The 14776-nt window shown below is 37.6% G+C and overlaps 1 protein-coding gene across 5 annotated transcripts in view; it reads left to right on the forward strand.

Moving 5' to 3' along the window:
* CREM (cAMP responsive element modulator) overlaps positions 1 to 14776 on the forward strand; it is a 35924-nt gene that overhangs the window by 10579 nt on the left and 10569 nt on the right. For 4 of the 5 annotated variants that reach the window (XM_040589441.1, XM_040589439.1, XM_040589438.1 and 1 more), the window contains 3 exons: positions 7664 to 7755; positions 7899 to 8044; positions 13700 to 13888. In XM_040589441.1, the coding sequence (XP_040445375.1) occupies positions 7664 to 7755; positions 7899 to 8044; positions 13700 to 13888 (427 nt within the window). The remainder of the gene's footprint in view (positions 1 to 7663; positions 7756 to 7898; positions 8045 to 13699; positions 13889 to 14776) is intronic. The other variant, XM_040589442.1, reaches the window with a different exon arrangement.

A 14776-nucleotide genomic window follows, 5' to 3' on the forward strand; every position in this document is an offset into this window, starting at 1 on the left:
CTCCCCTCTTGGAAGAGGGAGCACTTATATTTCCAACCGTATGAAGTATGGGACCGTACTGCTGTGGCAGAACGCATGGTTGTTATTTGTTGAAGCTATTAGACTTGGCTGTTGCTTACCTAAAAGGATAGAACCCAGAAGGACATTTCAGCATCTTAAGTCTCTTTGCCATTGCCAGGGACATAGCACTTGGTTAAACAGCGCAAGGGTTTAATGTGTTAAGCCTCCCCTCACCCGCTATGTTCCTGAGTCGCTTCTGTGGATTGTTTCCAGCCATTGTGCCAGACAGCCCTTGAAGTAATGATGTTAAAGGTAGCATTGCTCATCGCTGATGTCAGAAAGTAGGGTTTTTGCCAAGTTCGTTTCAGTCAGCATTTATGCATGGTAGCGTCAAAAGGTTCTAGTGTTTTGCTTAACATGGGAATATGCAATTTTAAAACAAAGCAAAGGGAAATGTGAATAAAAAAATATTAATACTTTCTCATTATTAATAAATAAATAATTAATAATTTATAAAAGGAGAAGCCAAATATGAAATTGGAAAGATCTTTTTCAGTCTTGGTTATAGAAAACAAACCTGATAAAAAGGAATCTTAACATCCAGTCTAAACCTCCTCTGGTGCAATTTGAGGCCGTTTCCTCTTGTCCTGTCAACATTTGCGGAAACTCAGCGAACAGTGATCAAACCAAACGGAGCTGTTTAAAAGAGATACAAATGAAGAAACCAATCACTGTTGGTTTGATCCAGTTTTAAAATACTACTGTCTCCACTTCCCTTAACCCTGCACCCCCATTTAGTCTATTATCTGAATTAATGGGAACAATTTCTCCTGTGATACTGTAAACTTTAGTCTAAAAGGGTATTAGCTGAGTGTTTCTTTTTTTTTCTTCTGTGCTTATACTGAATAAGGAGCTTTTAAATGAATGTAATGTTTCTTAATCTTGAGTACTGGATTACTTCCTGATTATTTGTGCCTGACCCATTGTGTACTAAAAAGAAACTCATAAACTGTTTACCTTGTACTGTTTTGTGTGTGGTTGTATGCAGAAAGTTCTTTCTGATACATATTGTGTCAGGTTGCAGCTCTCACAAAGATAGTAGTAAATCAGAAGGTTTGGTGAAATTGTGATTGTAATATTTTGAAAAGTTAGCATGCTTTGTAAACATTTGGATTTGCTCCATTGCAAAGTATGTGATAAAATTATTTGCAGCTGCTCTGCATGTAATATCCTAATTGCTGTTAACATTCTACAACGTGATTTAGTGTTGGACTTGGCAGTGTTAGGTTTACGGTTGGACTCTGTGATCTAAAATGTCTTTTCCACCTTAAATGATTTTATGGTCTTTCTGTGAAGTCTGGGTTTAGGATGATGTCAGCTTTGGCACAAAATAGGTCATACTTTTTGGATCTTCAAGACTTTCTAGATCTCAAACTCAGATATCTGTTTCTGATAACAATATTTGTTTTATCTATTGGGAAGAAGGTTTGTATGTCCTATTTACATGTTGCTATTTAATGCCATTTAAAGAATGATTGTTTCCATTTCAGGGTTAGAAATGCCCTCAATTGTTCTATTTCCTGAAAAGCGGTTCAGTTTCCTATAACAATTGAACAATTACATAGTGAATGTTGACAAAGTCCTGTCTCTGTTTCCTAGAAGCATTGTTTCTTTAAGTTAATTTGAGCCAACATCTGGGGTTTTTGATAGCAATGCATCTTAATAGTAACAAAACTTTTTTTTTTTTTTTTTGTCTCAAGAAAGTAATGTTTCATGGACAAGCCATGGTTTATGGATCAGGAATGAAAGAGTCTTTAATATTTGAAATTGAAATAACCCCAACCCTTCAGTATAAATACAGAAAAATACAAAACTTCCTTTAACTTTCTTCTGTTGTAGTCAGCATTCATCATGTTTTTCTTCTCACTGTCATCTCTTTTTTACCTTTACTGCTCATATCAGATACCTTTGGGGGCTGAGAATAAAGCTATGAAGGGAATAATACCAGAATTTTAGATATAAGTCTGGGTTTATTCTTGTGTGTGCAGAATATTGAAATAAGGGGTTTTTTTTGTGCAGTTTACTTGGAAAATTCCCTGTTTATTGTATGATTAATATTTGCCATTCTCCTTCTTTCCTGAGTTTAGAGATACTTCATCACACAGAACTTGGGATCAATCATAGTGTTTTCCTTTTGCTTCAGTATTTGTTTCTGTTATAGACTTAATGGTAATAGCATAAATATTGAACTGTTTCATAGCCTGTAGTTGTTTTAACTGTTTCTTAACCCATTCATCCTCAGTACTGATAGCTGAGAGCCAAGAGCTGAGGAAAGCTGTGGGTACTCTTAAAATGTCATCAGAAAAAGGGATCGGATTATTCTTAAACAGAACACTTTCTTGAGCTGTGCTAGGCTTAAATAAGGTTCAGCTGTTCTTTATTTTGTTGTTGTATTGAAGCACTGATACACTCCAGCTCTGTTTTGCTTGATGTATAAATACATATATGTAAAGAGAATTTATTAAACTAAATCACTTTACAAAGCCATGCATTGCTTTATTGAACAGAGTTTTTTTCTGTCTGAAAAGCTCTGATCTCTTGAGACATCTGTCTGAAAAGCATAACTTCTTGCCTAAAACAAAGCAAAACCAAAGCAGGTCTGGATTTTTTTTTTTTTTAATTTATTAAGAGCATTCTGCCCTGTATGCTGTTGCAGCACCATACTACTTCAGTGAATACTGGTATTTTTGTAACATTTCTTAAGGTTCTTCCTAACCTTCATGCTAGTGAGAGAAAATTTAGTGTGTGATAGCTTAGAGTTGTTTTTAACTAAAAAAAACCAATAATGAAGTCCCTGGAGGAAAGAAAAAAAAATATATTTACGGTTTGTTAGGGGACAATTTTAAGCTTTCCATACCATTTGGAATGGGCATACACACCAAACTTTTACTTGATAAAACTAGTTTATCTCTACGTCTGATAATTACACACACTAAGCTATTTTAGATGTGGCATCAAAACCAGTTTGTTTTAGCATCACTTCTAAAAGCATTTGCTGAAGTCTTAAGGCATGTTGCTTAAACATGATGATTGTAATTTTTGCAAGTTTCTGTAGCTGTGTCAAGTGCTGGAAGAGTATGTCCAGCTGTAATGCTAGTGCAGTTGCTTTTTGGTCAAACTGTTCATGTCCAGGGTGTCATTCAAGCCACACAGCCCTCAGTCATTCAGTCACCACACATGCTAGCTGTTCAGGTTAGCTCTTCTATTGTTACATTTTCATGAATTATTTGGTGCCTCATACCTCTTCCTCTCAACCCCATCTTTAGTTTCTCTTCATTCCTACCAGTCAGTGCTGCAAAATATACTCGTGTGGTGCAGGAAATGGCAGGGGGGAAGGTGGCAAACTGCCAAGCAGTAGCAGCTCTACAAGCATTGTGTAGCGATTCCTTAATGCTTCCTGTTTATCTTTTAAGAAATTGTGTCTTGGAACCCTGAACTTACACAACAGCAAATTTGTGTAATAACATGCCCTTTCTTCAGCATATCTTGCAGTTTTTCAGTTTTCTTAAGTTCTGTGAACATGTTTCTAATGAGTCTACAAACTCATAAATTTGCAAATATCTCATACTCTGTTTTTGAAGATGTAATATAAGTAAACATATTGTATTCAAGTGATTCCTTGTTGATTTAAGCAGGCCCTGTTAAAGCATCTGCTATTGCTTTTTGTGGGTGTGGATATGTAAAGACCAAAAATAAGAGCAACCTCAAAATAAACATTTGTTTGGCAAATCGTCACATGTTTAAAGTTGCTGATGGATCTGTTGGAGCAAGTCCAGAGGAGGGCCATGAAGATGATTAGGGGGCTGGAGCACCTCCGCTGTGAGGACAGGCTGAGGAAGTTGGAGTTTAGCCTAGAGAAGAGAAGGCTCTGGAGATACCTTGTAGTGGCCTTCCAGTACTGAAAGGGACCCTACAGGAAGGATTGGGGAGGGACTTGTTGTCAAGGTGTGTAGTGATAGTACAAGGGGTAATGGCTTTAAACTGAAAGATTTAAATTAAGATTAGCTAGAAGGAAGAAGTTCTTCACTGTGAAGGGTGGTGAGGCGCTGGAGCAGGTTGCCCAGAGAAGCTGTGGATGCCCCATCCCTGGCAGTGTTCAGTCCCAGGCTGGATGGGTTTTTTGGCAACCTGGTCTATTGGAAGGTGCCCCTGACCATGGCAGTGGGGTTGGAACTAGATGATCTTTAAGATCCCTTCCAACCCAAACCATTGTATGAAAACAGGGACCAGTGCAAAATGCTTAAGAGTTTTCACAGCTTTTAAATAGTGAAAAAGACTAGAGAGAATTAATTTACAGTGTTTTCAAATTGACTTGGCCTCCCATTGGTGTTATTCTTTGTAGCTAGGAATGCTTTTCCTCTAGTTTTCTTAAAACCTGATTGTGAAATGTCAACCAAATTGCTTTTTGCAAATAGAAGTGATATCTCTAGTAAGGGAGACTATACGCCTGTTGTGTGAACTGTTTTACCTGCAGTCATCAACATGTTAAGGAAAAGACGTGTTGTCAGTCTTCTTGAGAAGCTATCTTTAATGTTTGAGACTTCTTAGTAGCTTTCAAGTATAATAGATACAAAGGCGTATGTAAGTATCATTTATCTCAGAGATTTGAGAAAAAGAATAAAACCTTGGCCAGATACTGAATATTTTTTTTGTAAGTTGTAGGTATTGATGATGGGACCTGGTGAGGTATTGAAACTAGATCACTATTGAAACCGGTGCAGTAGATGTTAAGAGAGTTGGGTTTGGTCAAATTTGAAGTAAAATCGGAGTATTCAAAATAAATATTTTTTAAATAGAATTCTTTCTAACTGTAATTTACCAGAGTGAACTTTATCAGGTAAACATGTTATAGTCGTTCCCAGTTTCCATCAATGCTTTTCTTCAAGTCAGTATAGTCAGAACTTAGAGGCAAAAATAGAGGTCTCACTCCAAATCTCAGAAGGAGGAGTTTCGCAGGATTCTCTTGCCAGCTGCTGGTGTGTCATCTTAGGGGAGTGGAATTCAGCTATTTGTTGTACTGAGTGAACTCTGGCTGTCTTCCTTTTGCCAGAGGAATAGAGACAGGGAAGCTGTTTCCGATTAATACTGACTAGTTGGTTCCAGGGTTTTGCTTTTGTTATGTTTGAGCATGCTAATGGCAAATAAGGTGATTCTATAAGAAGGACTTGAAGATGCTGTAAAAGACTCCAGTACAGAGGTTGTTCAGCCTTCTGTGATCCTCTTAGGTACTATCCTGCCACCTGGCATCTCCTCCAGATAACTTGGCTTTAACTTGATATCCTGTCTCTGCCAGACAGTGGGGAACTTGGGAAATTATATCAGTTAAAAAAAAAAAAAAAAAAAAGTATGCTGAAGGTTGATATTAAAACTTGCATGACCTCTCCCTCAAACAGTTGTAGCTTTAAACCAGAAGGTGCTCAAAATTTTTTCTTGTAATGCTGTTGCTTTTTGGATGAAAAAAATGCTTACCTATGTGATGTTCCTTACTGTTCTGTTACTGTCATTTTACTTGTAGGAAGGTTGTTCATGTTGTTATTTGACTTTTCTACTTGCTCACCACCCTGTAATGTATAATGTATTGGCAGACTAACATGAGCTCAAAGTTATATTTGTTCAAATGCAGAGCAATATGTTAAAGTTGAAGTCTGAATGATTTCCAGGAGAAAATGACAATGGTTTCCATTGATTAGCATTGTGAATGTGGTTGCTTGCTATCGGAACAAACTGAAATGCTAAATTTATCTTTGTCTTGATGGAAATTACAACTTTCGGAGTTTCATGCAGAAAATGTCTTCTTCCACATTAAAATGCTTAAATCATCTTGTGATTTCCTTACCTTCTTCCCAAAGTATGACTGTTCCTGGCTTTGGCCATCTTCACAAACTAGTTGTGGCTATTGGCGTAACCCTTAGTGGAATGGGAACATTTAAAGACACTAAAGTCTTGCTTTCCTGCTATTTGTCTTGAGACAAATAGATTTTTATTTTATTTTTTTCCCCCTGTAGAATGAGAGTTCTGTTTTGAGATAGCATGCGCAGGCTTTTGCCTGTGTAGTACTGTCTTAGTTTTGAAGGTTTATGTATGCCAGAGGCTTGAAGGTTGATCGACAAGCACATTGCCATAGGGCACTGGAGAGAAATGCCTTTCAGAACATCACTGTGCTGTTCAGCATTGGTCTGTCCCGCGAAAGGATGCTTACAGACTTCTTGAAGCTTTTGTATTTCTGCCAGTCAGCTCTGGTTTGGTTTGGGGCTATACATCTATAGACATGCAGAAGTACCTCTCATGATTTCTAGGTGGTCTTTGTTGTTGTTAAGCTGGTGTAGAGTTTTAATGTTATTTCCTATGTATTACCCAGCTACATTAAATAATAATATATATATAAAATATAATAAATAAATGAGGGTACATTAAATATTTTTTACACAGAACTGGAATGTAATAAAACTAACAAGTGAAGAGACAATGTCATTCTGCAATAACCTGTAGTTCTTTCAAGGGTTCTTTGAGTTGGGGTGACCCAGGCCTTTAAATTTCCAGAACCTTCCAGCCATTTTCTGATGAGGTCAAGGAGGTTTTGTTTCTAGCACCAAGCACGCAGGCCTGGCAGCCGCATTAGTTCTAGAGGTCTTCCTTGCCTTCCCTGAGCTGCAGGGAAGGCTTCGCTGCACCCAGGTCAAACACTTGAGTCTTCTAGTCACATAACTCAAGTTGGTTCAGTGTTAGCTTAACACGGTGCTGAGTCTGAAACTGCAGTCTGGTCTGTCTTTATGTGAAAAGGTCATTTTCCACACTAACTTTACAGCAGTGTTTCAGTTCGGAAATCTTAGACGCCAGTAGTTCGGAGAAATTGAATGAATCAAGAAAATAGTGTGTTTTTCTTGTTCAATAATTGCTTTCAGTCATGTGTAATAAGATAGTTGCTGGTAAAGTGTGATTCAGTTCTGGGCCTTAATGTCATCTTGGGTAATTTTAAGAGAAAAAGAACCTGTGAAAACACTGCTAATAAAGGTCTGAGAAAATGAGACATTGTGGACTTGTCAGGGGTTCCTAAAACTTGTAGAGTGTTGCTAAGTGATGTATATGTATTTATGAATATGTGTTGGTAGTGTAATAAATGTATATATTTAAATAAACTTATTTTCAAAATAGCTTTTGTGTGGTTGTGAAGAGGCTTTTATATTGTATACTATTATTTAAGGTGATGGACTATCGCATTAGTGCAATATTCCATACTTCAAATGTTTAATTTCAGTTTAAAAGCTAATTAAATTGTATATTATATTATACTTAAATCATCTGTTTTCAGTAGTTTTTGTAGGTGTCATTCACAAAAAAGTAACCTGGATCACTTTGATTTTTTTTCTTTTTCAAATGGAAGATGTCATCTAAGTGGCTATGTTTTGCTAACCTCATAATTTGTGATTTGCTTTGGAAAAAGGAAGTCCAAGATCACAATTAGTGATAAAAAAGTGCACAAACTTCCTGTGTGCAAACATGGAAGGAGTTTTGAAATATAAACTTTTACTCTGTTGCAATATTTTCTTTCTTTTTTTTTTTTTTTAAAATGAAGTTACGAATTTCAGAAACTTTGCTATTACAGGTAGCATCGATTGCAGATGAATCTGCAGAATCAGAAGGGATAACTGATTCTCAAAAACGTAGGGAAATACTTTCAAGAAGGCCTTCATACCGGTAAGGACTTTTAATTTTGGTTTTACTCCTTTTTGAAGGCAGCTTATATATTTTAGCAAATCTGTCTGAGAAAAGCCAGTGACTTAATTTTCTCATGGATATGGAATTTCAAATATATAAAATAATTTACTTTTTTTTTTTAGAAAAATTTTGAATGAACTTTCATCAGATGTTCCTGCAATACCAAAGATTGAAGAAGAAGAAAAGTCAGAAGATGAAGGAGCACCTTCTGGAATTTCTCCAATGGACATGCCAACCAGCCTGTACCATACTAACACAAGGCAATACAGTATGTTTGCAAAGATACTATGTGATGTTGTAGAACACATATAGGAACACCTTTGTTTCTGAGTTCCATATTTAAGTAGACATGTTTGATTTTGGTGAAGAAGAATGAAAACTTCTGTATTTCCAAACAGTTTCAATTTTTATATTTGATTTCTTCTAACATGGGTGTGTTAGACTTTCAGTCTGTTTCTTGTAATGATTGGTTGCTAGATTTTGTCCTAGAACTTGTATACATGAAAAATGTGAAGGTGAGGTTCAAGTGAAATTAAAAATGTTGGCAGTTTTATGTGAATGTTTAGTGTTATAAATCACTGCAGTTTCCAATTACTGTGATTGGGTATGTATTAGTGCTGTCTGTTATATGGAATGACAATTAGCGACAGGCTTTTTTTAACTGTAAGGGTGGAGCATGAAATTATTTCTTAACTTTGAATTTTCTTTCTTAAAAGAATTATGTCTTTTCCTCTCCTAGTTATCAAGTATGAACACTCTAAGTATTAACCTGAATTCAGGTCATCCAACATCTGATAGATCCAAATGCAAGTTAAAAGTTAAGATTCACGCTTCTGTTCTGTAGACCTGTGGGTTTAATACCTTCGTTTATGTTAAAAATATCACGTAACTCGCTCCCCGTAGCTGCTTTGGGCATAATCGTATGTCATCTAAGGGATAACTTTCTAATAACTCTTTTTTTCTGTTATATATTGGATAAAGCTTCACTCCTACATTTGTTTGGGTTGTTGGGTTTTTTTCATGCCTTTTCATGTGTCAACAGACTGAAATGCGGGTATCTTCCCTTTGATAATGATGACAGGAAAATTGCAAAAGAAATGTTGTGAGTTTTCTTCCTGAAATGGAAGAACAGAGGAAGTCTGTTAAAACAGTGCAATGACATATAAAAGAGGATAGAATGGCCCTCTAGTTGTATTCTGGTCACCCTCTAGAATTCTTCAGTTATTTTTAATGTACGCAACTAAAGTAATCGTCAACCCTGAGAAAGCAGAATTTGTCTATAATATTATCTACCCCTTCATTATAGATAGTAATTTTACTTGGGCCTCTGAACTGCTTTTCTTACCCTTTCTGTAAGTTATAGACATCAATGTCTGCTTCATGATGTCCAGCATCTGAAGTGCTCTCTTCTGTGAACTTGTGGTCATACTAAATTAAAGTGATCCAGTACAGAATCTGGCAGGTATTCTTGACCAAATTAAATTGTTTACTTCTATTTTTTAATTGGTTTGGCTGAGGTTTAGTTAAAATTAAAAATTAAAAAAATTGGCAATTTCAAGGCATAAAAAGAAGTGCTGTGGGGTCTGTACTATGTTCTAGTGAGCCTTCAAACTTTTAGGATTTCTAAACAATTAAGAGTTCAGGCTTCTTCATCGTAGGTTGCTCTAGAACACCAGAGTTGTACTTTTACTAGCAATGTCTTGCAGGTGGTGATTATTAACTGAGGATGTTTTAATTGGAACATAGCTATAAGTCATAGTGACAGAGTTCGTATAAAAGAATAATGAAATTCACCATTTTTGCTTTCTTGTTCAATTAGATACTTCTGAAAAATCAAGAAAAAGAGAGCATCACCAACAATGTGCTAGAATTAAGAGTTCACAAAAATTTAATAAAATCTTATTTACCTTAATGTAAACTTGGCTTTCACATGAGCCAAGCATAGATTTCTGGTTTATGCTGCTTTTTCTTTAAGTTGTACACATACCTAAAACGTGCTGTATATTTAAGGTAATTTAACTTGTTAAATAGGTTCTCAGCCCTAATGAGGCATACTTCAGCATGTAATGTCAGCCTTCATGGACTCTCCTGATTGTGGCTCAAAACATTTGTTTTGAGCACTTTGTCTTCCTGGAAATGTTCTTTCTTACCCAATTTATTAGTTCATTAATTTGATTTTATTTTTTCGTAACTTCAACTCTACAAGTTAAAATATCACACATCTTTTGCTTCAGTGCAGTCTCTGTGTTCTCCCCTAGTTCTGGTTAGGAAAAATTGGTACCAAGAGGTAGCAAGGATGGTCATCTCCTTGTAGTAGAGGGGGTCTTAATTTGAAATTTACCAAAGAGAGCTTGACTGTTGACTTCTAGTCCTCTAGGTGTACAAGGCACAGATCTGCACCATTTCTGAGCAGCCAGCCTGTTGGCTGCCTGTGGTCCTCAGGAACTACTGTTAGCTAAAACCAGGAACACAGCATGGGAATGCTCCATCTCCTGTGTTGATTCCAGTCTGGATATGATGCAGGTGGCTACATGTATCTGTTATCTTTATGTCTTCTGTCAATAGTTCTTTATTTCTACTTATCACTAGTATATCCAAGTTCTGCTCTCTTCTTGGCCAGCACTGATTGTACGGGTTTACTGGTGCAGGCATCCAGCAGCTTATGCATTAAGCTTGTACAGTGTCCATGGCAATGAAGAACTGGTCTTGCAGTGTCACTACAGCTGTATATACTGTGCCCTAGTTTAAAACAGATACCATATGTTAGTATGTTTGCTGTTTCCTTGTTTTCTCTACTGTTCTCTCTATTCCTGCATAGCAAAGGCAGTTTAGTTGAAAAGATAATTCTGACTGTATGTTGGTGTCTGGATGTCTGGGATGACTGACTTTTGGAAGAACTTAATGAGTATTTTTTTCTGAAAAACAAATATATTTTTTTCTATTAGCAACATCAATGGCTGTTCTGTACTTACTTTTTACCAGCCAAAATGGTATGTTGCCATGGTTTCCAAATACCTTTTTCCTCTGAGCTTCTTGGCTTTCGCTTAAGGAAGCAGATAGACTGACAGGCAGGACCAGATAGATTAAATGTCTTTCCCAGTTACCTCCGTCAACATACGTGTTATCTTTCTGTAAGGGCAATGCATAGTTTTGCATAAGGTGGTGTCTCGTATAGGAGCCTTTTAGGGTGATCTGACTACAAACCTATTCTGTTGGCTGTAGTTCTGTCGTGTTGGTTATTGAATACTGGGAAAAAACCCCAAACCAACTGGTTTGCCTCACCTGTGGTGGTGGTCTAACCGTGCAAGAGTTGTTTGTTCAGTTGGAGTGTGTGAATCAGCCACTCCCTCCAAGCCCTTTGCCTACTTGTGCATGTCGTGATGTTCTGTCTGAAACAATGCAGAGGAAATTAAAATTACTAGTTCTTCTGCCATCTGTTTGGGTTGCTTGCTGTCTTAGGACAGGTTTTTAACAATGGGAGAATTAGGAAATCTTTTGGGGTAAAACCTTCAGTTGCTTTTCCCAGTTTTGGAGAGGAAAGAAAGAACAGATTTTTCTGATTAGAGCTGTTAATCATACTCAGAGAATGGTATTAGTATTGTTTTCAGTCCTAGCTGGAAAAGAAGATGCCACTTAGGTACATCCACCTGCATGATGTACAACTCCGGGAACTCTCCAGGAAAGTCCTACACTCTTTGTAGAAAGTCCAGTTTCCAGTAGAGCTCCAGCACAACAGAAGTCTGTGCAGTGGTTGGGATCAGGACAGTGAATGGAGTGGGGAGCAGTGTCTTCTTCTGTTAATACGGCAAGAACCAGTCCTGTAAGGGAGGCAGCTGCAGGAGTTAATTCACTTTTGTTTGTAAAGTACTGGATTGAGATCTGAATGAATAATTGCAGGGCAGTTGTGACATAATTGTTTACCCAGGCTTACTGTGGAGCCAAGAACCTTGTATGATTAGGTGCTGATACTTTACTGCTGAGGAACCCAAATGGACTTTTTTTATGTGGTTTGGTACTATGATGGTGTAGACGTACAGTTTTTGACGCTAACTCTGTGAGAGGCAGAGTTCAGCTGTGTATAGCTCCTCAGGGTTTGCACCTTTGCCTCCCAGCTGGGAAGCTCGCATGCTGCTGGGAACCTGCTTTTGTTCTGGATCTCATGAAGAATAGAGGAGACTATTTTTCTTGCTTCTCCCTCTTCCACCCTGCCCCAAAATAGGGCATTTTCTGCTTTGGAGGCCAACTGAAGCATCATGTTGCTCTTTTGTCCTTTCTTCCACACACCCCCACACCCTACCCCAGCCTGGCCTTCCTTAATGCCTTATGGAGCCTTTGTGCTCAGCTGGTTCCTATGTGACATGTTCCCCATTCCAAGGATAGGACTGAAGATCCATGCTGAACCCTGTTCCAGTATTTCAGGTAGGGCTCTGCTTCCTTCAGCATGAAAGGAATTCCCCATTTTCCCCAAAAATAAGCTGATCTGGCAATTTTGGTAGATAACTACTACACTCTAAAAAAATCAGTTACTGTTGTCTAATTTACTAATAAACCGTTAGTATCTCAGTGCTCTTTGAAGTTTTATTATCTGATGATGTACTTTGAAGGTAACTTACTGTTGTCAAGACAGAACATTTGAAATCAACTGTCTCCAAAACTCACATGGGTGTCTAACAAATCATGTATGCAGATAATCAGAGCTGAACCTTCAAGAATGTCATCAAATACTGTGAATCTGACAGTGAAATCAGAGGAGTTTGCAGTCCTGAATCCATACTTATATATGACTTGTTCCATCTCAGACCACTTTAAATACAGTGTTTGTAGTTTAAATTTCGTTTGGGGGAGAAAGAATTTTGTTACTTCTTGGGAATTAGGTTCTCATCTAAAAGTTCCAGGAATATTTTAATGAACATAAGAGACATGGATTTGATGGGTGGAAAACTTGGTGGATAAGGAATTCGCTGAATGGTCACACTCAAAAGACTTAATGACAAATGATGGCCCTCAGGGGTTTGTATTCAGACCAGTATTATTTAACATCATGACACCAAGATGAGTGGTGTCACTGATATTCTAGAGAGAAGGGATGCTATCCAGAGGGACCTTGACAGGCTAGAGTGGTGGGCCCCTGCAAACGTTGTGAAATTCAACAAGGCCAAGTGCAAGGGCCTGCACATGAGTCAGGGCAATCCCAAACAGGCTGGGCAATGATTGGATTGAGAGTGGAGAAGAACTTGGGGGTACCAGTGGATAAAAAACTGAATGTGAGCTGACAATGTGTGTGCACAGCCCAGAATGCCAGTTGCATCCTGGGCTGTATCATAAGAAGTGTCAGCAGGTCGAGGGAGATGATTCTGCCCCTCTATTTGGCTCCTGTGAGACCTCCCAGGGAGTACTGTGTGCAGCTCTGTGGCCCCCAGGGTAAGGCAGACACGGACCGGCTTGAGCGGGTACTTCTCTGTGCAACTTGGGCTAGACTTTCTCTTACACTAAGGAAAGAACTGTGAGTTTCAGAGGACTTGCTCTTCCTTTGTCGTCTTTCTTTTTTTTTTTGTTTTTAATAACATTTTTACATTAGTGTTTAAAAACAACAATGACTCTGTGTAGCTAGGAGCTCTGGTATTAAAATTATTTTGCTCTGGTATTAAAATTATTTCAGGAGAGTTAACGTTTCTGGAAGCACAGGGAGAAAACGTGGAATACTGCTTTATATCTGTTACATGCGTGCCATATACTACACAATAGGCTTTATATTTGTGGAAATCAGTATTAACATTATGAAAGTTTTATTGTACGATTGACCTTTAAGCAAGGAGAGGACCAGGAGTCCTATCAGACTTTATTTTAAGAAGGCAGATGGGCATTTTAACGTGTGTTCTGTTTCTTTCTATTGCTTAACTTTACTTTTCCTTTTTATGTTTAGTTACTATAACTCAACGTGGTACAGTCCAGATTTCTAATCCAATTTCTGATGGTGGCCATGGACTACAGACGTTAACAATGACAAATTCAGGAGCTCCTCAACCAGGTGCTACCATTGTGCAATATGCAGGACAATCACCTGATGGCGCACAACAGTTTTTTGTTCCTGGAAGCCAAGTTGTTGTTCAAGGTATGTTTTATTAATCTACTGCATTTTGGGTTTTCACATAAAGAATTCTTCTTAAAAGGCTTTTTATTTTGTGTTGACATTATTGCACTATTAAAATATTTATGCATAACAAGATGAAAGAGAGTCTTGGAGACTGTTTCTCTGCTTAGTAAAGCAGCTGCTACTAAAGCTTAAAAAGTTATGAGAAGGAAATAACAGTATAAAATCACTTTCTGTTTTGAACTCTGTTGTCCAGACTTTGAGAGAGATGTTTAATTGCAGTAAAGGTGCTGTTACAGTTTGAAATGAGATGCTGAGGATGCATATGAAACTGATTTTTTTTTTTTTCAGCAGTTAATCAATTGTAATAAAACAGAAGTTCTAAAGTTCTTTGGATATCTTTAGGGCAGAATTTTCTTGCAACTTATGACTCATAGTTATTAGAAAGGAGATCCCTTACTGAAACTAGTTTTGTCACAGAACACTTTGTAGATCCTATAAAATGTACGTACACATGTGAATTGAACTTTGAATAGTGAATTCTTGAATCTGACTGTAGTGTATGCAGAATTATTTTTTTTTTCCCCTCCTCCCCCCACCCACCCCCTGCCCTGTTCCCAGCTTTTGGGAAATGCCAAAGGTATCTTGGATTCTTCTTGATACCAAGGGAAGTAGGGTTGGGATTTGGGTTACACTGAGGAAAACATTTGAAAATGGGGAAGAGATTTCTTTATGGAGACAATAAATCAATGGCTACCAGGAGGACAGAGGGAGTTTATTTTCCCTACTTTTTGTTAATTAGTACACAGAAGTAGGGAGGGGAGGGCTGTGTGAATGCTTTAAACCAAAACAGCTATCTGAAATAAACCATGACTAGAGCTAGGAGGACTTTAAATGTGTATTCATGGA

The sequence above is a fragment of the Falco naumanni genome, chromosome 4 (genome assembly GCF_017639655.2).
Source record: "Falco naumanni isolate bFalNau1 chromosome 4, bFalNau1.pat, whole genome shotgun sequence".
In the NCBI taxonomy this organism is placed as follows: Eukaryota; Metazoa; Chordata; class Aves; order Falconiformes; family Falconidae; genus Falco; species Falco naumanni.